The 25,416-nt window shown below is 38.1% G+C and overlaps 1 protein-coding gene and 1 long non-coding RNA gene across 2 annotated transcripts; one reads left to right on the top strand and one right to left on the bottom strand.

Moving 5' to 3' along the window:
• The first annotated feature begins 775 nt into the window (after positions 1–775).
• LOC122981714 (solute carrier family 26 member 6-like) lies at positions 776–22,219 on the top strand. Its single transcript, XM_044350397.1, has 20 exons — positions 776–1,038; positions 1,797–2,150; positions 3,351–4,766; positions 4,920–5,059; positions 5,899–6,009; positions 6,344–6,492; positions 8,019–8,183; positions 9,542–9,694; positions 11,063–11,145; positions 11,452–11,599; positions 12,834–12,947; positions 13,072–13,149; positions 13,989–14,084; positions 14,239–14,345; positions 14,784–14,853; positions 18,395–18,484; positions 18,897–19,076; positions 20,781–20,835; positions 21,508–21,632; positions 21,861–22,219. Exons 3-20 carry the CDS (start codon positions 4,621–4,623, stop codon positions 21,888–21,890), a joined length of 2,040 nt encoding a protein of 679 aa, XP_044206332.1. The 5' UTR covers positions 776–1,038; positions 1,797–2,150; positions 3,351–4,620; the 3' UTR covers positions 21,891–22,219.
• LOC122981717 lies at positions 5,899–8,107 on the bottom strand. The gene is made up of 2 exons (XR_006403298.1): positions 8,031–8,107; positions 5,899–6,091 (listed from the first exon to the last, which is right to left on the bottom strand). It is a non-coding gene; the product is annotated as an uncharacterized LOC122981717 (long non-coding RNA).
• Positions 22,220–25,416: the final 3,197 nt, after the last annotated feature.

Consider the following 25,416-nt stretch of genomic DNA (forward strand, 5'->3'; position numbering starts at 1 on the left):
ATGCCAACATGCTCACTAGGGGTGTGCCCGAATACAAATACATTATTCAGCAAAGCACAAATAGTGGATTTTTCACAAATATTTATGTCGTACAAATATTTTAAAAATTATTTGTTTTCGGGAAGAAAAAAACATGTCAAATAGAAGCACGCAGGTCGGTTACATCACTATCTCACTATCTCTATCTCAGTCTGTCTCCTCTGCTCTGCTGTTACGTCTATCAGCAGGTCTCAACAAGATGAGTCACATCCACCTGCTACATGATGTATATTTCATAATTTGGACATCACTCCCAGAGTTGTGGGTGTTCCCCAGAGATAAAGCTGAGCTACTGACACATGCAAAGTGCTCCCAAGGGATTCTCCATAACCTGTTGTTCCCCTTCTCCTTTCCACAAAGTTAGGTTGTAAAATATAGGCAATAAATGAAACTGTAAAGCAATGACCGCCTTTGAAGTTCTTCCCTTCTCATTACATGGTGTGCTATCTCTGTGTTATGGGTGTATAAATAGGTAGAGGTCTGTCTGTAATGAGGCAATGAGTAAAATTTTAGCTCAGTAATCAGCACAGTTGTCTATGATCTGGGAGACTCCAGTTTGAGCCCTGGTGTGGGAACCTCCTTTGTAAATTAGTTTATTCATGAACACTTATTGTAACACATTTTCTAAAATTAAAAGTGTGATAAGAACAAAAACAGGATTTTTAAGCCTCTCTCCACTCCAATTCGAATACAAATACAAATAATTTTGCTGCCTCAACAAATACAGATACAAATACAAATACTGAGCTCTCTGCACATCCCTGATGCTCACATGGTTGATGATAAGGAAGCACCAGCTAAAACACAAATTGTCATTCATAATAAATGCATATTTGTATTGCAGTGTGTATGAACTGTTCCTGTATGATAATAGAGGCAAAGTCTGAAGGTCATGTCAGTTGTGTAATAGCCATACTGATTTCTGCTCCCAGGCTACTGGATTGGTGATGTCACGCGAACGGCTGCCTCTCATTGGTTCATCTGGGAGTAAAACAACAGGTGATCCACTCATGACCCACTCACCTCTCTATGCTGAAAGATAAGTGATAAAAACAAATAATTAACCCTCAAGAACTACAAGCATGTTCATCAATTTAACTTTTTGATTATTATGATTCTTTAAACAAATGAAAATAAGAAGTATTGATGTACTGCAGGACACCTCATGCCATTTACTGATTTATTTTACACTCTGCATGAAATCAGTTTTCATGATAATATCCTGATTATTCACATATGCTTATTTCTTAATAATGCCTATGTAATGCTTGAAATTAAGAATATACCCAATCTCTGGTGTGCTTGAGATAATATTGCTAAATGAACACCAATTTTAAAACATAAAATACTATAGTAAGAGATTTTTTTTCTGGACAACCATGAACTGACACTGCTCATCATTTTTAAAATTTCAATACATTTTCCATCGCTGCCACTTGAGCCCCAAAGTTGCTTTGTGCTTGCAATCAGAAACATAAAACTTAGTCCAAGATTAATTAATTACACTAAACAGAAGTTGCACAACCACATTTATAGTCCAAAAAAGTGATTTCTGAAGTTAGTATTATCAATTCAAAATCAAGTAATGTGATATTTTATTGATTAGGCCTACGGTGGGAAAAGATCACTTAAGTTAAGTTATACAGAACAGCAGAGCTGATAGGGATTCAGTGTATCTTGTTTCACAGTTGTTTTCCAACTACACTACCTTTTATCTTTTTTTATTTTTTCCTCATATCTCCCCTTTCCTTCCAAAGCCAAGCCACCTGTCTCCTCCCCCGCTCTCCAGCGTCGCCACCAGGACAATCGCCGTAAACACAGCCAGCAGCAGACATCTTCCTCCTCCTCCTCTCATCCTCATCCAGGGCCCTCCATCCTCTCAGACACCAGCATGACACCTTGGGGAGGCCTGGCTCTCTCTGAATCCTCCTTTACCTCAATCCCCCCACCTCCTCCTCCACGACCCCCTCAACCTCCACCTCCACCTCCTCCTGCTCCTCAGCCGACGCCCTCTACCCCCTATCGTGGGAGACAGAACGAAGATGAAGAGGCCTCAAGTTTTAACTCTCAAGTTCCATCCCCACCTGTGACAGTCCCTCAGGACAGTGCAGGTATGGTTGAGTCTGTCATATTCATGTTCATTGATTGACACACACATTCATGTTTATTGATAATTTATTGATAGCATATTACCTATTAATAGCTGACAATGGAAAAACAAATTATTTAAGTAAAATGAGTTAAAACATGTGTTTCAATGCCATTTTTTATCCCTTATCTAATATTAGTTTTAAAAGAAGTGTGTTCAGGTACACATGAAGATAATACATACTAATTAAACTTCACAGTAATTTTATAATATTTAGTTGTGGGTGCCCAAATGTTAATTGAAAGAGACAATGTTACCATGCAATCAAAATAACTTTTAAATGCACTTCCCCTGACTAATCTTAGTTACAATAATATTAATAACGTAACGTAACGTAACGTAACGTAACGTAACATGACATAACATTCACCTGCAAGCAAACAATATTTAGATTTTGGAATACGCCTCTTTAACTTAAGACATTTTTGACAGGTCATAATAGGGAAAACACAGGTGTCAATAATAAAATTAATGATGCCTGAATTCCATTTAGCTACTTGAGTTTCAGGGTCCTGATATTGTGTATTGGGACACTTTACTATAACAGAGTTATTGTTAATGTAATTAGTAACACCTGTGCTTTTGAGATTATTATTTACACCTGTTCTCTTTCTACCATTACACATCAAAATGTTTGCAGTGTGAGCGGTTTATTATGAAGATGATATAGGTATGATTTGTAAGATGAGTAAGGGGGCGTCAGTGAAGCACAATCTGCATGCCCAGTCCTGAGAAGAAGTCTAATCAGGCAAAATAAGTGAAAACTCCTGTGTGGGTGGGTCATGGGCCTAGGCCTTTAAAGCTGTGTGTGAAAATGTAGGCCAGTCCTTTTAATGCTTTCATTGTACGTGAGGGTTCATTCTCCTACAGACTTATCTTGACCCTAACCCTAATCCTTACCCTAACGTTACCCTAACCTTAACCACTGACCCAAAAATCAGCTTCCTCCCAAGAGGGGACCCAAATTGGACAAGCTGTCCCCAATTAACTGGTCTTGAGTCTGAAATTTGTCCCCAGAATGAGCCTATAACAGACCACACAAAATCTTAACTTAAGGTCCACTTATGCGGTCAGTTTACTCTTTTTTAAAAAATATTTTTGATCTTCCTATCAAAACATCTTCTCTCACTTAATCCATGTCTGTCCCTCTCTGTCTCTGCAGGTGGAGGGGGAAGAGAATTGCGGGCGAGACGGAGGGTGTTGCCCCAGCGCCGGGTGCCTCGTCCTCCCCGTCTCCCACCACTGCGTCCGGTCACCAACCTCAGTTTCTCCCGGAGCTTCACCTTCTCTTTCTTCGAGCTGCCGCTGCACCAGTCGCCTCGCTGCCGTGCTGAACGCATCCGAAACCTCATGCTGCTTTTGAGACAGATACACTACTGAAGGATGCGTGGACAGTATTTTCCTTTTCATAGGACACCAATCTGCTTTTCTCAAATATATTATTTTGTTTTATTAGTGCTACATGTAACATTTTTTGTCATTGTTAAATAACCTGGAATGTTTCTATGTATGAACAAATGAGACATCCTGGGCATCCTATTAAATCAGTGTGTATCAAGTTTTGAAACATGTTTCTTTGACATCTTTACCTTCAATTTTCTGTAGAGTGCATATTTTATTTTTTAATGATCTGAGGATCTAGAGCAGTGGCTTTTTTCTCTTTTGTGGTGCGATTAAAATGACAATAAAAACCACTTCATATTCATTTTGAGTTTCTGTAAAGACAGTTTCTATAACAGATTCTCTTCAGGCACTTTTTGTGTTTCCCACAGTTTCTATCTACATGTGCTTCTCATTCTTCATTCTCGCATGTCAATTTCAATAAATTTTCTTGTCAAAAAATGATCCATTATACAAAGTGGAATACGTTCGAATAGATTAAATTAGAGATAGAAATAAATTAAATTCTCATTTGCTCTCTCTCTGTTACTTTCTCTCTGTCTCCCTCTTTCACAGTCACACACATACACACACATTCAGACCATGAGTCTCTGAAAGCTGAGCTGTGATAATAGAGGCATTCAGAGGTACTGAATGGGGGGGGTGAAGGGGAGGAGAAAGGGGGCTGTAAACTCGCTGTAATGTGCAGAGTTCAAGGCTGTTCTCCACCTTCCCCGACTCACGTGTGATTTTAGGGGGCTGCGTGTGAGTCTGTGTCTGTGCGCTTTACCCTCGCACTCTCGCTTTCGCATGTGAACTCTTTGTACTCGTGCGGCCTCGTGCTGATTCAGAATAGGTCAGCCTCGCTCTCTGACTCACTTGTTTATCTGTACATTCACTACTACTCTTCTTCTACTTTGTCATGTAACTTCATTCACACATTTTACACCTTAAGAAAAGTGCACGAGACACATTAAACTGACACCCTGTATTGCAACAAGAACAAAGTGAAAGTTGACTGTACTGCCAGTAATCATTTAGACTGATTTTAGATGGACACCATTGACCGAAATGGCCTTCCTCACTACAGGCAGTCTTATCTTGCTGTCTCCTTGGACGAAGCACAGCTGGATGTCCTTGGGCAGCGGGTAGAAAAGAAGTCTCTGTCGTTGTTGGAGAGGGTGAAGGCACAATGTTGGTGAGTCAAAAGATAGGTTTTGTTTTCGGCCTTGCTGAATGTCAGTTTGGGCCCTAAACCATGCTTCAGGGCTAACAGATGATTTAGGTCCTTTATCTGAAGCCTTATGACCATAAAGCCTCTATGTGTGTGTGTGTGTGTGTGTTCCTCCAGGTGTTCTGGTCCAAGGTTGAAGAACTTTCTGCTGGGCTTTGTTCCTGTCCTGTCATGGCTGCCTCGTTACTCCATCAAAGAAAACGCCATCAGAGACTTGGTGTCTGGAGTCAGCGTTGGGATCATGCATCTGCCGCAGGGTGAGGATGCAGCAACAGAAAACAATCACATATTGATCACATAAAGTGTTTTTATATGTTTTAAACAACTACAAGCTGCCTGAATAGCGTCACGTACCTTTGACCTCTTCTTATCATTTTCCTCACATAATTTGGTATATTGATGATGTCGGAAGAAAAAGATTTTTTTTTTCAATGTAACCTTTAAATTTCTTTAAGAGACAGGTTTAAAGCAGAAACATGACAAACATATGTGAAATCTTTTTTACTCAACATGACAGAGACATTCTGAACAAATGGTGCAAGCAAATATTGTTTCCAGGACCGTAACACCTATAACTGCAAGTCAAGAATGCAATCATATATGATATATCATATATGCTTCTGTGCATGGATAAATACATGCAAAGATGGGGGCTTTAACAATGTACAAACCACGGTTTACATTCTGTACTAAAACAATGGACAACTACTGTCATTTATCACCCAAAGCATGTTAACTGTCTTGTTTTCCTAAAGAATACAAGTCTACTGAAGCATTTGCTTGCCATGTAGCCTACTTTGTATTCCTCTCTTCCTTTTCCTCTACCTTTTTCCTTGATTTGGCAGTTCTTTATAAATAAATGAGGCCCAAATCACTGAACAGCATATCGCTCCTGTCACACCATCGGAGAAACTTGTACAACTTGACCTCAAGGTGTCTGTGGTCCTTTGAAAGTACAGAATGTTTCATGAGTGCAGAGACCCTGAAATCCCCTGAAAATTCTCTGATGAGTTTTAAAAAATGCATTTCCATTTCTGAAGAGTTGAGCTTTTAAAGATACAGGATTTTTTTCTCCACTTCTCCTTTTCTCTCGCAGGTATGGCCAACGCCATGTTGGCAGGAGTTCCTCCAGTGTTTGGTCTGTACACTTCTCTCTATCCTCTGATCATCTACTTCATATTCGGCACTTCCAGACACCTCTCCATCGGTGACTATCAAATGTTTTCCATATCTAGAAACTATCCAGTGTAGAGTCTTCCCCAGGTTCAGAGCCTTGCTTATCAGCACCTCTGGAAATGTGTTACTGAAGATTATTGTTTAATATTGGCACAAAATATCTTTAAAGAAATTCCACACCAGTCAAAATCAGTTGCAAAAAATACAGTTGTTCTATCATAATCTTTAAACTTAAACTTAAGCAATATTGATATAAGTGTAACTCAGTTTCCACAATTACTATGTGATTACCAAATACTCTTAAACCCAACGATGTAGTATTGAGTTACGAGTTTCTTTACTGTTTGTCTGTTTTCGTGTGACAGGAACTTTTGCCGTCCTGGCCATCATGATTGGGTCTGTGACAGCTAACGTGGAGTTGCTAAGCAACGGCACTGAAGAGAGTCAGCCTGATGTGGAAGCAGCCAAAGTGAATGTGGCTGTACAGCTCACCTTCCTTTGTGGCCTCATACAGGTACACACACACACACAATAGACAATACATGGCTAAATAGTATGCACAGGCACACACTCACTGCTGTGCAACTGACCTCTGACCTCTGACCCTATTATAGAGATGAGCAGGAGAAGAGAATTTCCCAGTAGACATCCACTTAAATATCTCATTTGTTTTCATCATTGTATCTCTATTGTTGTGGATACACAACATGTTGTGTTCTCTATAACAGTCAAACGGCATTGTTGCTTCTTTACCCTTCTTAAATATTACAGAAAATATCTGCCCTAAAATGTTTTAAATTGTGGGGAACCATAGGTATTTGTGATGTCCATGTTGTTGTTTGGTATATTTTTTAATCCTCTGGAATTTATCAGAGGTTTTACGCACCCTAACCCTCTACATGGTTCCCCTGACCAATCAGTTGGTGTCACAGGTCCAGAGAGACGTGAATGATCCCCAACTCACTTCTTACATTTAACCCTCTCTGTAGTGGCAGGCAAATATGTTGCCATGTGTTACCATGTAAATATCAGTTGCCCTGTTTTTTGTCAGTCTCTCAGAATCAAAGAGGCAGCATTTTTCATATATGTTCAACAACTATACAGGGAGACACACAAGAAATCCAGAGATACCAATTTCTACAGCAACAGTGGCATCAATGGACCAGAGTGGAAAACAGCCACATCTGTTGGATTTTCACTTTTTCTCAACTTGAAGAACTCACTCTTTAGTCATTGCTCACTTTCCCACATATAAAACTTGCATCTGATTCCAATAGTGTTATACCCAGTAAAAGGCCCTCTGGTAACTGTAGAAAATCATATTGACAAGCAGGTTAAAGGATATGGCTAATTATTTTCTATATTTTTGTTATTGTCAACAACTCAGAGCCAAACCAACAATTAACTCATCCTACTTACAAGTATTGTGTGTGTATTCCTCTGTGCTGTAGACCTCTGTTGTTATCCAAAAACTATTAACATAAATAACTAACTGATAACACGTCAATGAGTGACATGTGCCTTCACCGCGAAGAGTTTGGGCATGTCAGTTTGTTTGAAAATGGCTCCAAAAACTAATAATGGCAATCAAGTTTTCAGTCTCCAGAGAGTAGTTCTGTGTAAGGCAGATGCCACTGCACATGTGTGGGAATGCAGTTCAGTTTACAGAGCTTTACTAGATTGTTGTGCTACCACTACGTCTTGACTTTATACTCAAGTTATTTACAACAAACCATGTAGTACTAAGTCACATGAATATCACCCAGTGCAACAATGTGGCTCATTGATGTGTTTTTAATAGTTTTTGGAGCAATGGAGCTCTATAGCACAGAGGAATAAGATACATCAGGCTTTGGATACACACACCATACTAGGATCAGGATCAGTTACAGCAAAAAGTCAACTGCAACACATTATGTTATAAAAGCATGACAGGTCTTTTAAGTCATGTAGATTATGAAAATACACTGTATCAACCATGCACATGCCAAAAATATGTGAATTGAAATTGTATGCGTGTGTGTGTGTGTGTTCCCTCAGCTCCTGCTGTACCTGCTGCGTGGTGGTGGTGTGTGTCGCTGGTTGTCTGATCCTCTTATTAGAGGCTACACCACAGCAGCAGGCCTGCATGTGATCGCCCTTCAGCTGCCACTGATGACAGGAATACCTGCACAGAGACACACCGGACTGCTGGCTTCAGCTTGGGTCAGTTGAAACACTGTAGTACCACACACACACACACACACACACGCACGCACACACACACACACACACACACACGCACTCATGTAAGCAAGATTTCACATTGCAAAAGTGTCCTTGGGCAAGACTTTGAAGCCATACAAGCTCTCATAAGGGTTGTTATGTGGCTGACCTCAAGGTTCAAGAAAAAAAGAGTTGAAGTCCTCTCTTAGCTAGTCTCTGTTCCTTCAGCTTCTGGAATTAAGTGAGTTTTCTTAAAGGGGTTTAATTCATCTGGAAAGCTACTTTCTGTCCATATTCTTTAAGCTAAATGGATATCTAATACTGTACTGGATGGTAGAATTTTGGCATCAGTTCACAAAGATAAACATTTGGTTGGCTCAACATTTGTAGCTCCCACAATTTATTGGGTATTAATTGTTTTTGAATGCTAACAAGAGATTGTTTGAGTCCTTAATCTGTTAAAACCACAATAGAAGATACCAATTTAGCTTAAAATATGGACCAAAAACCTCATAAACACACTTTAGCTTTTCACAAAAGCCTGATGTATAAGTAGCACTTTATTATCATTATTGCATTATAAACATCTGTGCTTTGAATTTGGTTGATCAAAGGGCAATGAGAAGCATGAATTGTGGTATGTAACATCTGAGCTGGAGCGCCTGCCTGAAAAGTTGTTGTGGCTTCAGCGCTGTCCTCGGCTACAACTGGGATACCTGGGGGGTCATCTGCACATACTACATGCAGACCGCAAATTGACGATTATAATGAGTTGAGGTTGTTTGATCAAACTGGAAGACATCTGGACGTCATCTCTATATGTTTCCTGCATTATTTTATGGGAGGTGCTGTGAGATTATGGAATGCAAAGCTGGGCTTATGCTGGCAGATCCAACCAATTTAACTGTCTTGGCAAAAAAAATCCCTTTCTGACTGCTGGGATTGCTGCAGTATGTTAGCGATTGTTTGTTCTTTTTCTTGGCACTAGAGGGAGAATTCAAGCTCAATTCACGTCCACATGGACAGCATTTGGAGGTGAGTTTGGAAGGTGTCAGGGTGGCTTGTCAGATGTTTGTTGATGGTGGTTTTCTTCTGGCTTCACTGGACCATAACCGAATGTGCACTGGAGCGGTTTAGAGATACGATGGTCCAAACATAACTGACAGGGAAGTGACCTCAAAGCAATAGAAGATGTCCTATTAATAGTTTATAAATGAGTGTACATAAAGTATTAAAGTCAATTAAAAAATATTTATGGTAGTTGAAATTTTAGTTACTTGTTGGTGCATTTTTGGTTTATAAAGGACATACAAAATGTGTGTGCGTGTGTGTTTGCGCACGTGTGTGTCTTCTTCCAGACTTTAAAGGATGTTCTGTATGGAGTGACCAGTGCTGTACCAGGAACTCTGTCAGTCTCCACGGTTTCTATGGTGATACTCATCGGAGGCAAGATGCTGAATGAGCACTTTAAGAACAAGCTGCCTGTCGCTATACCATGGGAACTTATACTGGTGAGGGATACACACACACACACACACACACACACACAAACATACTTTAGACTCATACCCATAAGATGCACCCAGATGGACAGATGCCACAGTGATGAGCTGATAAATGACTCATAATTATATAAAAATCTGTTGATATCTCCAGAGTCCCTACATACAATACATTTCTGCACCTGGCCACTGATTAATCATCATTCTGTCTTCTGATGGTGTGTTTTTTTGTTTTTTTTAAAAAATTTTTAAATTTGCATTATTTTTATTATATTATTTATTTTTTCTGCTTGTCGGTTCTTTAGTTACTTTCAGAGTTCATCACTGTAGATAACTGTAACTAAAACCCTAAAATGTAAATATAAATTTCAATTAATATAAAAACTCTTTGATACTTTGAAAAATAAACTACACAAAATTTAAAGGTGCAGTGTATAGGATTTAGTGGCATCTAGTGGTGAGGTTGCAGATTGCAACCAACTGAAAACTCGCCCCCCCCCCCATTTCCCCTTCCAAGCATGTAGGAGAACATACAGTGTCCACGAAAAACATGAACGTCATTCTCTAGAGCCAGTGTTTGGTTTGTCCATTCTGGGCTACTGTAGAAACATGGTGGTGCAACATGGTGGGCTCCAAGGAACAGGACCCGCTCCCTACATAGATATAAAGGGCTCATTCTAAGGTAACAAAAACACAACGATTATTATTTCCAGGTGATTATACACTAATTAAAACATACTTATGAATATTATATTCCATTTCTACCAAATCTGTTCTGCTAGATGCCACTAAATTCTACACACTGCACCTTTAAACAACTGTTTTTTATTAGTTAAAAATTAAATGACTTTTATAATGTGTTATATAATGGTAATCTGATGCCATAAACAACATGAATGAATAAAAAAAATCAACCTTCAACCCATATTATACCCTTGAGGGTAAACTAAGATACTGAATGAAACACAGCCTGAAAAAAGAGGCAAAACTTGCCAACAGAGACAATAAACTTCATGCATGCAATGATGGAAAGAACACAAAACCAAACACCTACAAACTGGAAAAGAAGCATCTGATTGGTCATCTTTAAACATTTTAGATGTCTATGTGGGTTCATGTCATTATCTGTTCAATTATTTGAAGTTACAGTATTACATGGGAAGATCAACCCCAAATTGTTGATCATGGATCTGAAAAGATAACCACAACAATGGGCCAACACTATCTGATCATGATAATGTGTATGTTTGTGTATGTGTGCATGTGTACAAACAGACTGACTCATTTGACATTTAGATGCAGAAAACTGTATGTTGTTCTTTTCCAAACTGGACATTCTGTGCAGAAAATGTCACATCCATTGTTTTTCTCCCACAGATTGTCCTGGGTACCATCCTGTCAGTGCAGATGGATCTGGCTGGACAGCACAGAGTCCAGGTGGTGGGACACATACCCAGTGGGTCAGTAGAACTGTGTCATTGTCTATTTTTCCTTGTCATTTCATATGCTATATGTTTTACTATAATTTATAGATAGTATAAGACTATTGTGTTTGATTTTTGGATTCAACCCATATGTAAGTGTTTTTATTGTTTTTATTGTAACTTTATTCATGGTAGAATAGTGAGTAATGTGTGAGTAATTCAGCCACTCAGTTTAAATGGTTGGTGATAATTTTTTAGAACATTACTGTTTATTTCTTTTTTTCCCCTTTGAATAATAAATTAGTCATTCAACCTTTCTTTCCTCCTCCTCTTCTTCACCAGTCTATCATCCCCAGTCCTTCCGTCTCTCTCGCAGGCCAGAGAGTTGTTCATTCCAGCTCTGTCAACTGCTCTGGTTGGCTTCAGTTTCCTCTCAGCCATGGGCTCAGTGTTCGCCCACAAACATGGCTACCGTGTGAACTCTAGTCAGGTAAATTCACAGCAGTTTTAACTCCTTTAACTTTTGTTGCATGGTCTGCTTTTTGACCATTGCTAAAAAAAAATGTAGAAAAGTCCATATTATGTACAGATGCATAACCATTAAAACAGTTTTTTTAAGCAAAGTACAAACTTAGACTTGAAGTAAAGGCAGAATCCAGTATGAACCCAATTTTAAAGTAAAGGGGCTATTTTTTGTGCTTATGTTGTTGGGCACTTTCTCTCCTGAGCAAGATACTCCAAAGCACTGTTCTTTAACAAAACATTCTCAGTAAATTACATGCGGCAATATCCTTCTTACAGTGTTACTAGTGTAATATACAGTGCATACAGCAGCTAGAATTGCCAGTAATAAACGGCATGTCTACAGTGTTGCTCCTGTAATCTATCGCTCACTCATGATAAAATGGAACTTCATTGTGTCAACAAAATGCCGCTGTAACTCAGGGGAATGATAAGGGGAGGTGTGTCTGTTATTGCAGTAATTATTGATTACCGATAGACGTCACATAATATTAATGCCTCAAGATCAAAGTAGTGTCCAGAGAATTCTGCAGATGAGAACACGTGTTAAATAAGCCTGTTAAAATCCAGTTCAGAAATAATGATGCAGGGCCACAGCTCTGTTCTCAGCAGTGATCAAGTGGTGCAAAGCAACTTGATGGTTAAAGGTGGGTCTGACTATTCCTTACCAAATGTTCTTTGATGAATTCTGTTTGTAGCTTCATAGAAAGAAAGCTGCTGCAGAGATATTTCTATCAGTCAGACCAGTAGAGTGAGGCAAAATGTTAAATTAGGACATGTAGCATGTGAAAATTTAGTACAAACAAGGAGAACAAACTCTGGTTAGACAACATCCATACAGAACTACTCAAAGTAATGCTTACTTCTACAAATTGACTGCAGTGAAAAGAATGTAAGTGCCTGTTTGCTAAAAATGTATCAGAGTCGACCTCCTGAATATAAGAAATACTGAATGATGAAAGTGAAGTACCAAACTTTGTATTTTAAGATAACTAATGGAATACTCAAGATTTGTAACAAATCCTTCAGGCTTTTGGCTTATTGAGCTCTAAACTCAGCAATAAGACCATAGTTATTTAACCCTTTCAAACCCTGGAATAATATTTTTGAAAGATTACCCTAACCCTAAGATATTATTTTAGAGCCTGAACAAATAAAAACATGATAACTTTTCAAATTCCTGTGGTCTGTTGCTGCCTCAGGACCTGCTGGCTCTGGGTCTGTGTAACACTGTAGGAGGATTGTTCCAGTGCTTCGCTGTCAGCTGCTCCTTCTCTCGCAGTATGGTCCAGGAGAGTATCGGTGTCAAATCACAGGTATCCCATTAAACCCAAAAGTCGCCTTTGTGATTGTTAAAGAGGTATTTTTCTTCTTCATTGTCCATTTTTTTCCCTCATTGGTCCTTTTTTTTTTCTTTTGTGTTTTGATCTACTTTCTTAGATGGCAGGTTTGGTATCAGCTTTGGTGATTCTAACCATTTTGTTGAAGATCGGTCATCTCTTTGAGCAGCTGCCAAAGGTAAAGTGCATCTGTGATAATAAATATCATTTATGTTTGTCATATAAGCTGTTAAACAAGGCCTCACTTTTTTTCTGATGGATGCCAAAGACATGAACGTGTCATCATTGTGTTTTTTATACTGTTGAGTTGTTAAAGACTTGGTGAATCGTGACCAACATTTACTTTTTAAAGTCATAAACGAATCTACAAATCATGAAGTGAGAACCAGTAGCATCACTGGGCCTCTAAAAGGTTAATGTCACACGATACACAACACAGAAGAAAAACAATCTACAGAAGAGACATGATTGTGGTGCCAGTGCTTGGAGCAAATTCAGGTGTTACGACATACAGATGCCAAATCATTGATACATAATGTAAATAGCAATGTGCCCAGGCTAGATCCTTGTGGGACGCCTTTGGACAGATGGAGGGCAGCTGACTGATGATTCTGTTTGTGTTGCCAGTTCTTCAGAAAATATGGCTTCAAATAAACCATCATTATGAATTATAGAACTTATCAATCAATCGATCAATCAATTTTTATTTATATAGCGCCAAATCACAACAAAAGTCATCTCAGGGCACTTTTCACACAGAGCAGGTCAAGACCGTACTCTTTAATTTACAGAGACCCAACAATACCCCCATGAGCAAGCACTTGGCGACAGCGGTAAGGAAAAACTCCCCTTTAACGGGTAGAAACCTCAAGCAGAACCCGGCTCTTTGGTACACACTAAAATATCAGTGAAGGCGTTTTAAGAAATGCAAGTCATACTTCAGCTGGGTGACGCTCACTGTTCAGATGATTCACAAGTCTTAGCCGATGTTCAGTAATGCTTTACTGTTTGTTCCAGGCAGTATTGGCAGTGATCATCGCTGTGAACCTGCAGGGGATAGTGGCTCAGATCAAAGATGTGTGTGTGCTCTGGAAGTCTGACAGATTAGACCTGGTGGGCCACACACACACACACACACACACACACACACACACACAATTTTCATTGTAGTTTATCATTTTTCAAGCTCATAGCACAGAGCCCTAGTCACAAACAGTACTAATCCCCACCTGATCACCTTTCATCTCTCCTCCCATCTTTCCCTCAGCTGGTGTGGGTCACGTCTTTGATTTCCACTCTGGTCTTTAACCTGGACCTGGGTCTGGCTGTGGCCGCTGGCTTCTCTCTACTCACATTCATCTACAGAACACAACAGTCAGTATTAAATATCATTTTACTGGTGCTACATGGAACAAAGTAAAACAAAAATATTAATGATCTTTGCAGTGGAATACAAAGGGACTCATGAAACTAACATGAGACACAATAGAACAAATTTAATGATGGTTTGTAAAATGCTGCATTTGGGACCTTTAATCATTATTGTGTCTGATCATATTGTATATTTACATGTTTAAAGAGATCAGGAGGGTAACACAAGGGTGTTCCTTTTTGTTGTTCTTTCATGATATTGTACTGAGGCAAAGACTGAGTTGATTTGTCTTGTCTTCATTTATTTATTTTTTTTTTTCATAGATCTTAAAACTTTTGTATTTCCTTCCCTCCTCTCACTTGTCTCCCAGGCAGACTTGCACTCTCATTAATATTCCCCTCTGTCTCTCTTCCGTCTTTCATCTTGTCCTCGTCTTCCAGCTCCTCCACTGTTGTTTTGGGTCGTATTCCCGGTACAGACTGTTACAGAGATGTGGGACTCTACACTGAGGTAAACTCAATCTGTTTCACAGCTCTCATGACAAGTTTTTGAAAAACCTGTTTGATTAAAGTTTGGTTCGAGGTTGAGTTGAGTTGAGTCCTAAGGTAATTAGGAAATTACATGAAAGAGAAAACACAATCCAACCAAATGCTTTGAACATTCAGACTTTTTTGTCATCATCTGCCATCTCTGTTCTGTGTTCATTAACTTGACGTTACTTTTGTCTGGATTGGGTGATTTGAATTAAAAGTTACTTCAAGGTTTAGAAGTTGTGTTACCACAGTGGGTTTAGGAGCATGATAGAATTGTTGAAATACTTTCACAACTATAGTAAACAACCAGAAGATGCAGTTCATTTATCTGAAGAAGAGGCTGCTTTTTAAAGTTTTTATTAGTTGACGGAAGCAATTTCTTTCCATGAGCCCAAACCAACAACTGAGTCAGTAACTCATTAAGAACTCAGTAGGTTTTATCTGAACTCTTCTCTGACTGTTTTTCTTAAAACTTTATTTGGAGTTTCTATTCTTCTTCTCCACCAGCCACCACTCTTATGTCTGTATGCTAAATATGGAGCTAGAGCAACCAGGTGAATAGCTTAACTAAGCATGAAGACTGTAAACAGGGGGACGTAGCTAACTTTGGCTCTGTCCAAAGTTTTAAAAAAATCCACCTACCAGCATCTCTAAATTTTACAATTAGCATGTCTCATTTGTTTAATCTGTGCACAAACAGAAAAGTAAAACTGATGTTACATCGTTACTTCTGGTGAGGACAAGAGTCCAGGAATTATGTCAGTTCAAGAGTTACTTACTGCATGTAACATATGTTTTTTGTACACATTAAACAAATTAGATATGACCTGTTAATTAGTGAGCTTTAGATGTGTTGGTAGGTGATTTTGTTACCTTTGGATAGAGCCGGGCTAAATGTTTCCCTGTGTTTCCAGTCTTTATGCTAAGCTAAGCTAACTAACTGTACAAACATGACAGTGGTATTGACCTTCTTATCTAACTCTGGGCAAGAAAGCAAACACGCATATTTCCCAAAATGTAGTACTTTTCCTTTAATTAAGTTGTTGCTCACTTTGTTAAACAATTATTGAATCATAATGAGTTGGAAAGATGGTAGAGTTGTTACAAGTCCAAAACATTCAACTCACTTCTTGAAGTCACCTGTCTGTCATGGTTTTTTTGCTTCTAGCTCATTATGAACTTCTTCTGTTGCCACCCTCCTCTCATAATGTTTCTCTGCAGCTGAGCTACAAAACTTTTTAACAAACTTCTTCAAATACTTTGTCAGATACATGCAGCTGAGTTCAAATTTGAATTCACAGAAGTTGCTCAAGTTATTAACATTTTAACCCATCAGTGTTACTGTTGGACTTGAAATTTGAAAACAAGTACATATACTGTACAACTTTACAAAAATACTATTGTTATACTGGTACAAATGACTACTTTCATACTAATATACTAATATGTAGTATGGAAATGAAAAATACAATCTACAGTCTGTCTGTCTGTATAATTAAACAAAATGGTTTTTCACTGTGTGAATTTAATAATCTAATGGTTCATAATTGGCCTCCAATATGCCAAAGACTGACTCACACTGACCTTAAATGATTGCTGATGATCTTAGCTGACTGCAGGCTCTGGACGCGCATATCTAAACTGTCATCAGTGTGAAACACAGTCAATAATGGATTCTCCACAGCCTGTCTTGGATGTGCCCATGAAACACACTCTGCTTTCAACTGGATCACAGCATTTGCAATGCAAATGCAAATCAATGTGGCGAGCATTGGATGGGTACCGATGTGCAAGATGTAGATCCATGTCGATCTGAATGAGTGCCAGTTTTTGATGGAAAGGGATTTGAGAATAAAAATAGATCTTAAAGTTTTATGTTTAAAAAGTTTGGAAATGATTTTGGATTGACAATATTTCATTATCTGTACATAATTGGGTTTTAAATACTGCAGGAAATCACTAAATCACTGCATCCTCAACATGTAAAGCAATACTAATTAACACCAAATTCTCCACTGAAGGTCAGTATTTTATAAGCTTAATGAAGCACTCTGAACGGTGCAACTGTCATGCAGCCAAAACACACTAAAAATAAATCCCTGGCTGAAAACCACCATCTGCCACACATCAAAACACCAAACTGTCACCAAAGGCAATCTGTCTAGCTCAGAGCATCAGTGAATTCCTGTCAACGTCTCGCTCTCTCTGTTCCCTCCACTTCATTCTCTCCTCAATCTGTTACACTAGTGGCTGCTGCACAACTCGCCTTTGTGCAATTTGTCAAGTACATATTATGCATCCGTAATGGTGTAAGTCCCCCATCATTAATTCATTTTGTATACGTGACCCTATTCTTTCTTTTTTCTTTTGTTGATCGTACACTGTAGAAGCAGATTAGTTTCATAAAACAGAAAGACTCTTCAAGTCCACATTTATCAAACTGGTTCCTTGCATGTTACACAAACATAAATACAGCCAAACTTTGTTTTGTCCAGATGCAGTAGATCCTTTAAGGCTTGGCACTAATTCAATAGCATATGCACAGTTTGCTTAGGTGAAATAAATTTGGATGGAACAATAGGTGACAATGAGTCTTACTAAAGCCATTATCATTATTAGGCTACAATAAAATATCTCCAAGATGAGAAAAACAAGGTTCTTACCTTTTGTTTTTTGTTTGTTTGGAGATTTTGCCTCAATGTTTGACCTCAAAATGAAGTCTCTCAGCATCTAGGTCACAGTTCTAAAAGATAAAGTAATTGTCATAACAATAAAAAAAAATCATACAAACATGAAAGATGGTGTAGTCTTTGAGAAGTAAGGGATTTATAGCAAAATGGAAAGAGTGAGTACGTCTGTTAGAAAAAGCTGCAACTAAAGCACCAATCACAGTATTGTTGTTGTTTTTGTTTTTTTTAACTTTATTTATTTTACTAATATTTGTGTCAAAATTTCCTCTCTTTAATTAAAATTGTAATCAACATACCAAAATAAATGAGAAAAAGACAAGGGAAGTACAATAACAAGCAAAAGGATGGAGTCTTTACAAAAAAAGGATCTTATTGTTAGACTCATTTTATAATGAATTCATCACTGTAGTCTGTGAATCTTCATGGTAAAATATGAAATAAAAAAAAGAAATTCTTCCTTTAACATTTCCTTCAAAATGACATATTCTGATATATACTGTACTAGATGGCTCATAGGTGGTAGTTTTAGAGTCTAAGTTCTGTGTTTTTTGTTAATAATGAACAGAATTGATACATATTGATGAGCGTGACTGTTTTTCTCGATCTACTATGATCTGCAAGCACAAGGCAGCACAGTACTTGTTTTATGTCTAATGTCAGTTACTGTAAGTGAACCAGATTGCTGTTGCAAATTCTGACCCTCTGTCTGGGGTGTCACTATTGTGCTAAGTTATCACATAGAGATGCTCAAAATTAAATTCATTTTTTTTGTTTTTAAATTTTGAGCATATAATTTATTAAATGTGTGTATGTGTGTGTTTTTAACAGGCAAAGCAAGTTCCTGGCGTGACGATACTCTCCTGTTCCAGTCCTATTTACTTTGCCAACTCTGAGCTGATCTTCACAGAGATCAGAGAGGTGCCAACAAATGCAGACACACACATACACACACACACACAAAGAGCAGGGTGAAATGAATTAATATTATTGGAAAGATGGAGAGAAAAAGAGATGATTTTGAGTGAAATTGTTCAAGATTGGTAGATGGGCTTGTAATTGTAATTGGGAGAGTAAATGAGGGTGCATTCCTTCCACATGATCCAAATATCTGGACATATGTTTTCAAGCTGCAGTGCCTCCACCTGCTCTGTACAATATTCAAGGTGTGTGTATGCAGCTGGCATGTGTGTGTGCGTGGCTGATTTTGTGCTTTGATGCCTCCAGTTGGAAAAGGGAAAACTCACAGGAATGTTTGAAGAAATTTTCCATTTCACCATGTGTTACACGGCAGCTGAACTAATTTTCCACAACTTTTCCAATCTGTATCCAGACAGTGAGTCGCGGTCAGAAGGAGAACCCAGCTGGAGTCCATACCTCTCCCTCCTCCTCTTCCTCCTCCTCCTCTCCTCCCTCCTCCTCAGCCCAGTTACTGACACACACTCATTGCTTGGTTCTGGATCTCAGCTCGGTCAATTTCATGGACTCTGTGGCCATGACAGCACTTTGCAAGGTGAGTAAAAAAAAAAAACTGCCCAAAGATCATCTGTCAATCAAACAGTGTGGGCGATACTGTGGTATCTTTTTTTTAATTTTTTTTATTAACTTTGAGGTTTTTGTAGGTGATGCTCTTTTCTTTGTCACTGACATCTATCATCACTCACACTGTTTTCTCTGTCATCCAAACCAGGAGTTTAACACATATATAATCTCATGCAACAAACTATCTTTCTTTGGAAAGACTTACCAAACACTTAATATTTTGAGCAGCAAATGAAAAAGCTTTGAGTAACTGATTTTTGGATGAAAATGTATGATGATTTATTGTTTGGCAATAGGAAGTAGCTAAGCCAATGTTCATTTATTTCATGTGGTAGAATTTTGCTTTGATCAGAGTCCATAGAAGTACTGTAGTATGTCGGCCATAGAAAATGTGCAAATGAAGATTTACTGTTCTATATGAAAGACTTACATATCATTTGGTAACATTAAATAAAATCTGCTGTGATATATATAGTATAATGTCTGAAATCCCTCTTTTAAATGTTCTTTTTTGAGAACTCAGCATTAATAATACTGTATAAATACAAGAAATATCTGACAAAGACAGTCCCTTCATGGCCAAAAAAATTACTGTAATTTATGCACTTATGAAGCAATAATCACAATTAAACACACCAGTTTTTTTTAATTTTATTTTATTTAATCAGGTAGTCTTGTTAAGATCTCGACTTGTTAATAAGAAACATTCATAGTCAGACCACACTACCAGCATATTAAAATAACACAAATAAGGATAGACAACCACAAATCAAGTGACAAATGGTACTTACTTTACATCCATCCAACCTTGTGGAAAAATGAGCGATGAGAAGCACAAAAGTTGTTATTAGTGAAGTGTAACTGTGAAGAACAGGGTTTAACTGCTAAAGTAATGATGAAGCATCATGCAGACTTTGACTTGACTGAACAATAGTTTCATGCTTAGGAAAAGAAGGCATTTAATTCTATACAGAAAGCCTAGTTTGATTTTGAATGGTTGAGTCAAATATCTAAAATAACAGTCTGCTGTCAAATATTTGTACGACTATTTGTACCGGTATCCCTCTTGTGATACCGGTATAAATAGTCGTACCATTTCAAATTTCAATAGCAGTCACTTGATGGGTGTGGGGAATACCGTGTACTTTATCTTATCTGCATTTAAAACTAAAATTATTTTAACCCACAACTGATGTATTTTTGCAGTTTAATTTTGTCTGTTAAGATGAGAACAGCATATGTTGGTTCAAATGGATATCAGTTTTCAGATCTAAACCTGCCGATTGTGCCGTTTTTTTCTACTCATGAAAACTGCTTCAGTGATTGGTTGTCCTCACGATGACTTGTTTCTGCTGACCAAAGATATATGCAACAAATTATTATGTAAGGCTAGACAAGATGTCTAGTCATTGCACATTAGATAATGAAAATATGACACACACCCTCTTACACAAACACACACCTCACAGCTTTTGATTAATAGATAAGTTACCAGTCATACTGATATGACTTAGTTATCTCTTCCTCCTCTTTGCCCTTAATGATAAAAGAAGAAAATTCATTCACCGGCCCCACAGAGTCAACACGTGCTTGAGTATGAGTGTATGAGAAAAGAAAAAATATTCATGATGTTTGTTAACAAGGTCCATGTATGTGTGTGTGTGTTATTCAACAGGTTGTAGAGAGCCTGGGAGTCCAGGGTGTCAGCACGTTTCTGGCAGCTTGCCCAGGTCAGTTTTATGTTACATACTCACTTATCTCCTATAGTATGACTCTGTTTCTCTGTCTCACACCTATTTGCTCACTTGCTCATACACCCATGATGTTTTTCTCCAGTGCTGGATTGTGTGTGCATATTTGTGAGTGCAGTTGTGTGCAAAAAGCTTTTTAACTCAGTTTCCCACCGACAATCACATAGTGTAATTGTGTGTTTGTGAGAGTGTGTGCTACTATTTCTACAGATCACTTACCCATTTACAGTCACATGATAATGAATACATGATATGTGTGTGTGTGTGTGTGTGTGTGCGCATGCACACCTGGGGTTGTGTGTTACTGTTATCACAGGTCAGACCACCTCTCCCATTCTGTAGCTCTGTTTGAAATGTTGTCCTGTCCGATTTTCCTGTAGCTATCGTTATTTTTCCAACCTGGGCAGAGTCTTATTTTTTTTGCACTTAAAACCATCATTCTTGTCAATTAGGAAACTATCATGCTTAATTTTAGAGACATAGGTACACAGCAACATCACTACACAGCTGTACAACAGAGTACAACAACAAGCAATCAGACAGGCTGAATATATAACGTTTAATAGTTCACTGCACTGCAGAATGCATCAAGTGAAAACTTTGAAGTAGAATATAAAGTTTCTGAACCTAAGGTATTCTGTGCGTCCACAGAGAGAGTTTTATCCCAGCTCCAGACTCAGGGTTGTATACCAGACAGCCTGCCCAGTTCATGTCTCTTCCCATCAGTCCATCATGCTGTCCAGCGCTGCCACAGCACCCTTCCCAGGCCTCTGGAGGTATGCACTGTCCTGCTTCCATGTTCAACCATACTGCAGACATACAAAAAAAATGTTTAATGTAGCATTTGAGATTTATTTTCAATAGGATGGTCTGTGAGCCCTACTGTAAGACAACAAATCTTTAAAAATATATGCTACGATCAGGAAAAGATAATCATGTATCTATTTTGAAGATCTGGTTCCAGAGTTTTAATGCTTGTATAATTTATTGTCATCTCTTCTAAGGAAATCAACCCAGATGCAAGTGAATGTTGAACCTACAACTTGACTGGTGCTTTTAAACAGGACTGTAACCTCACAGTAACAAGAGGACAGAAAGAACTTCCTGAGGTAATAGTTCAGTTTTTAAGGTGGCTGACGGAACAATCACAGCTTCATGTTTTGTTTTTCTTTTGAAATACAGTCATTAACACCTTAAACAGTATGTATACGCCTGCACTTTTGACACATTTTCAAACAATAAATGTAACTGTTCCCCAATTTGCACTATTATTGACCTCTCTGTCATGATGTATTTGAGATTTGATTAAAGGATAAGTTGACAATTTTTCAAGTCTGTCTTAAAACAATAGTCAGGTGCCCTAATGAACACTGACACTTTATTTTTTTGGTGTAATCATTTTTCCTTTTCATACTGGCCATTAAGAGATCCCTTCATAATGCACTTTAAGTGTATGTGATGGGGAACAAAATTCACAGTCCTTTTTATTCAAATGTTTATTTGAGCTAATGAGGCTTCAGCAGTCCGAATTAGTCAAATCAAGTCTTTCAAAGTTACTGTCTTTTTAATGCCGAATTCCCTTTCTGTTACTATACTTCTACTGCAGCCGAACAGGGAAAACTGTCTGTTGAGACTCAAAAAGGGAATTTTTTACTAAAAAGACTTATTTGACCAACTGATACAGCTGAAGCCTCATATTATCACCATTACCATCACTTGCATTGTAAGTGCATTTGGAAAGGATCTTCAAATGAGCAGTATCAACAGGATTGATAAAAGCAAGAAAAACTTGTTTTAATGTTTATATGGAAACCTGACTGTTGTTTTAAGACTGACTTGAAGGTCAACCAGCGGCCAGTAAAACACTGTTAGCACAGGATAGTATTTGATCCATCACCCTCTGGGTTATGGGCCCAGTACACTTCCACTGCACCACTCTGCTCACATCAAATGTTGTTCAAACCTGCAGTCTCTGGTTTAGGAGGCCAGTGCCTTATCCATTAGGTGTTGTGCAATAACTTAGTATGAATATAATAACTTTGAATGTAAAAAATGAAGGTGCTCAGTCTACAGAGTGACAGTGTACCTACAGTTAGTACAAAACTATAATGACTCAGCACTCTTGTGGGGAGTTGACTGTTTTCATAATTACGTCACAGTCTCAGTCTGTCCTGTGTGTTTTGGATGAAGTGACAATGGCAGTGTTGTCTTACTGTAGGTGACACAGACAGCCTGTGCGAAGAACAGAAAAATACACAGATGCCCATCCCACTTTTTTTGTTTTTCAATTTCTCTTCCTTGTAGAGAAGTGTATGTTGTACCTTTCACTTCCAGCAAAGCAATTCCACTAATTTGATATCTTGATTTGATATCGTTACTTGACAGTCAGACTGTTACAAAAGTTGCTTTCATATGCAGAAACAGCATCAACACAAGACAGAAGATGACTGTCAAAACCTCAGTGTGTTCTAACAGTGTATTAAGGTTCAATGTGTTTTAAAATACTTTTAGGTTTTGATGAATTTATTCAGACATATACAGTACATAATTGGTTGAGTATATTATGATGTCTAAACTGTATGGGTATTTTTCTTTTAGAGGTTTTGATGAGGGCTTTTCAAGAATGTATCAGTAACACTTAAGCAATGTGTTCACAATATGCTCTTAAAATTACAATCAGTGTTACAGTAATGTGAAGGATGATTTTTAGTTATAATGTGAACCAAGCAAGAGATTCAACAAGTGTAACAATCCTCCATTTGTGTGATAGGATTATGTTAGGATTGACACTGCAGTCTATATACAGTATAAATAATGTATATATTTGTAATACAACATAAAGACTAATCAGCCAGTGTGGTTTGTTGTGGTTTGTTTCTCTTTCTGTTTTCCCTGTTTCTGTTTTTACTGTGTTTCACTGCCTGTTCTTCCCTTAGTGAATGATTGCCTTGCTCTGTGTTGGTAACATAACATTGTGCTGCAGTTTATGTTGCCAGAACTCTCTATAAAATATTTAGATATCAAATTCCAAGTAAACGTAAAAATAATAATAATACAAAATACAGCTTTTAAAATTTAATTGGCAATGATGTTTCAGCTAGTGCATGTCCTAGACATTCAATATTACAGCTGAGTCATTAATGATAAGAAAGGTTCACTGATTCATTAAAGTAATATTAGAGTCATAATCAATTCCTCCCTGTTATTGGCCTCATAAATAATAACCAGTTATCTGTTACCACCCTTGTGTGTCATACTGAGGAAATTAACAGAGGGATCAGAGGTCAAAGATCATAAAAGTCCACTGCTTACATCTTGCCGTATTTAAATACACGTCGTCATGGAAGTTTTCTTTCTCTGGTGTGGTAAACTGAACTGGCCTCCCGCTACTTGAAGCAGGCAGAAAAAGTGCTGTGAAGAACCTCAGAGGTTAAGAGGCTGTTTTTTCTGGAAGTGAAACCAAGTTTTTGTTCAGAGATCTTAGAGGAATTAATATCCTCTCCTTACTGAAAACAGATTTTCATCTCCTGAGGATCAAACTTCACCAGACAACTGGACGCCTGTCTCTTCTGCCTCCTCTGTCACTTGTCCTCTGTCTTATCCTCTATGATGAGTGAGAAAATACTGAAAACAAGTGAACATCAAAACTTAAAAAAAAAAAAAAAAAAAATAGAAACCTGTGCTGACAAAAGCCAAAAGGAGAAACATGTTGGACCAAAAAGTTACTGTGAAATAAGAAAATTAAACTACACATTCATCAGACTGTAAAGTGTCAGATCTAAACATAAAGTGGGAGATGTGATCAAGGACATCCACTAATATAAGATTTTTGATCCATTTACCTCTACTTTATTAATCCAACAAGGGTCTCTGCTGTCAGTCACCCCAGGTGGGATGCAAAAGCACAATCCTTGGCTTAGGAAACCAGTATCTTATCCACTAGACAGCTGGGGTTGCAGTCGCAGTACAGGCACACAGGTAGAGAGACAATGTGGAAAATTTAGAGAGGGGCATAAACAGCAGGGAGCAAACACATCACAACAAAGCACTAAACACAACACAAAGCACGGGGAACGTGAGAAGCAGTGATGTACTGAACTAACAATGCTGGTGAAAAGGACACGAGAATCAAAAGAGGCAAGTAGCTCAGTATGTCCACAGCTTCAAGTATTTTGCTAACATCTATCATTTCATAGTTGGGATATGAACCTAAAACTGCAAAGAAACATTTAGATGCCTACATTAAATCACTTTTCAAATTGTTCCATCACTACCCTACGGATGATAGCACAGATGTTATATCTTTATAGATGGTATATGTCTTTGTCCACGAAAGCCGATCAGTGTGATATTGGTAAGCATGATGATCATGAGCTTGAAATCAATTACACCCACTGACCCATTCACAACAACAAAAAATGTGGGTTTAATTCATGTCACTGTGTCTGAAAGTAAAACGCTTTTAGCAGAGGATGGTTTCGATCCACAACCTCTGAGTTACGCACACAGCATGCTTCCGCTGCTGTCATTCCCCAGATTGGATTCGAACCCACAATCCTT

The sequence above is a fragment of the Thunnus albacares genome, chromosome 5 (assembly GCF_914725855.1).
Source record: "Thunnus albacares chromosome 5, fThuAlb1.1, whole genome shotgun sequence".
Classification (NCBI taxonomy): Eukaryota; Metazoa; Chordata; class Actinopteri; order Scombriformes; family Scombridae; genus Thunnus; species Thunnus albacares.

What these genes read in the sequence shown, in the direction of transcription:
- LOC122981714 (XM_044350397.1), top strand. Translation starts at nt 4,621, where the DNA reads ATGGACACCATTGACCGAAATGGCCTTCCTCACTACAGGCAGTCTTAT. An exon ending in TTCATCTACAGAACACAACA is followed by an intron (nt 14,346 to 14,783) that starts GTCAGTATTAAA and finishes CTCGTCTTCCAG; the next exon opens with CTCCTCCACTGTTGTTTTGG. An exon ending in ATGTGGGACTCTACACTGAG is followed by an intron (nt 14,854 to 18,394) that starts GTAAACTCAATC and finishes TGTTTTTAACAG; the next exon opens with GCAAAGCAAGTTCCTGGCGT.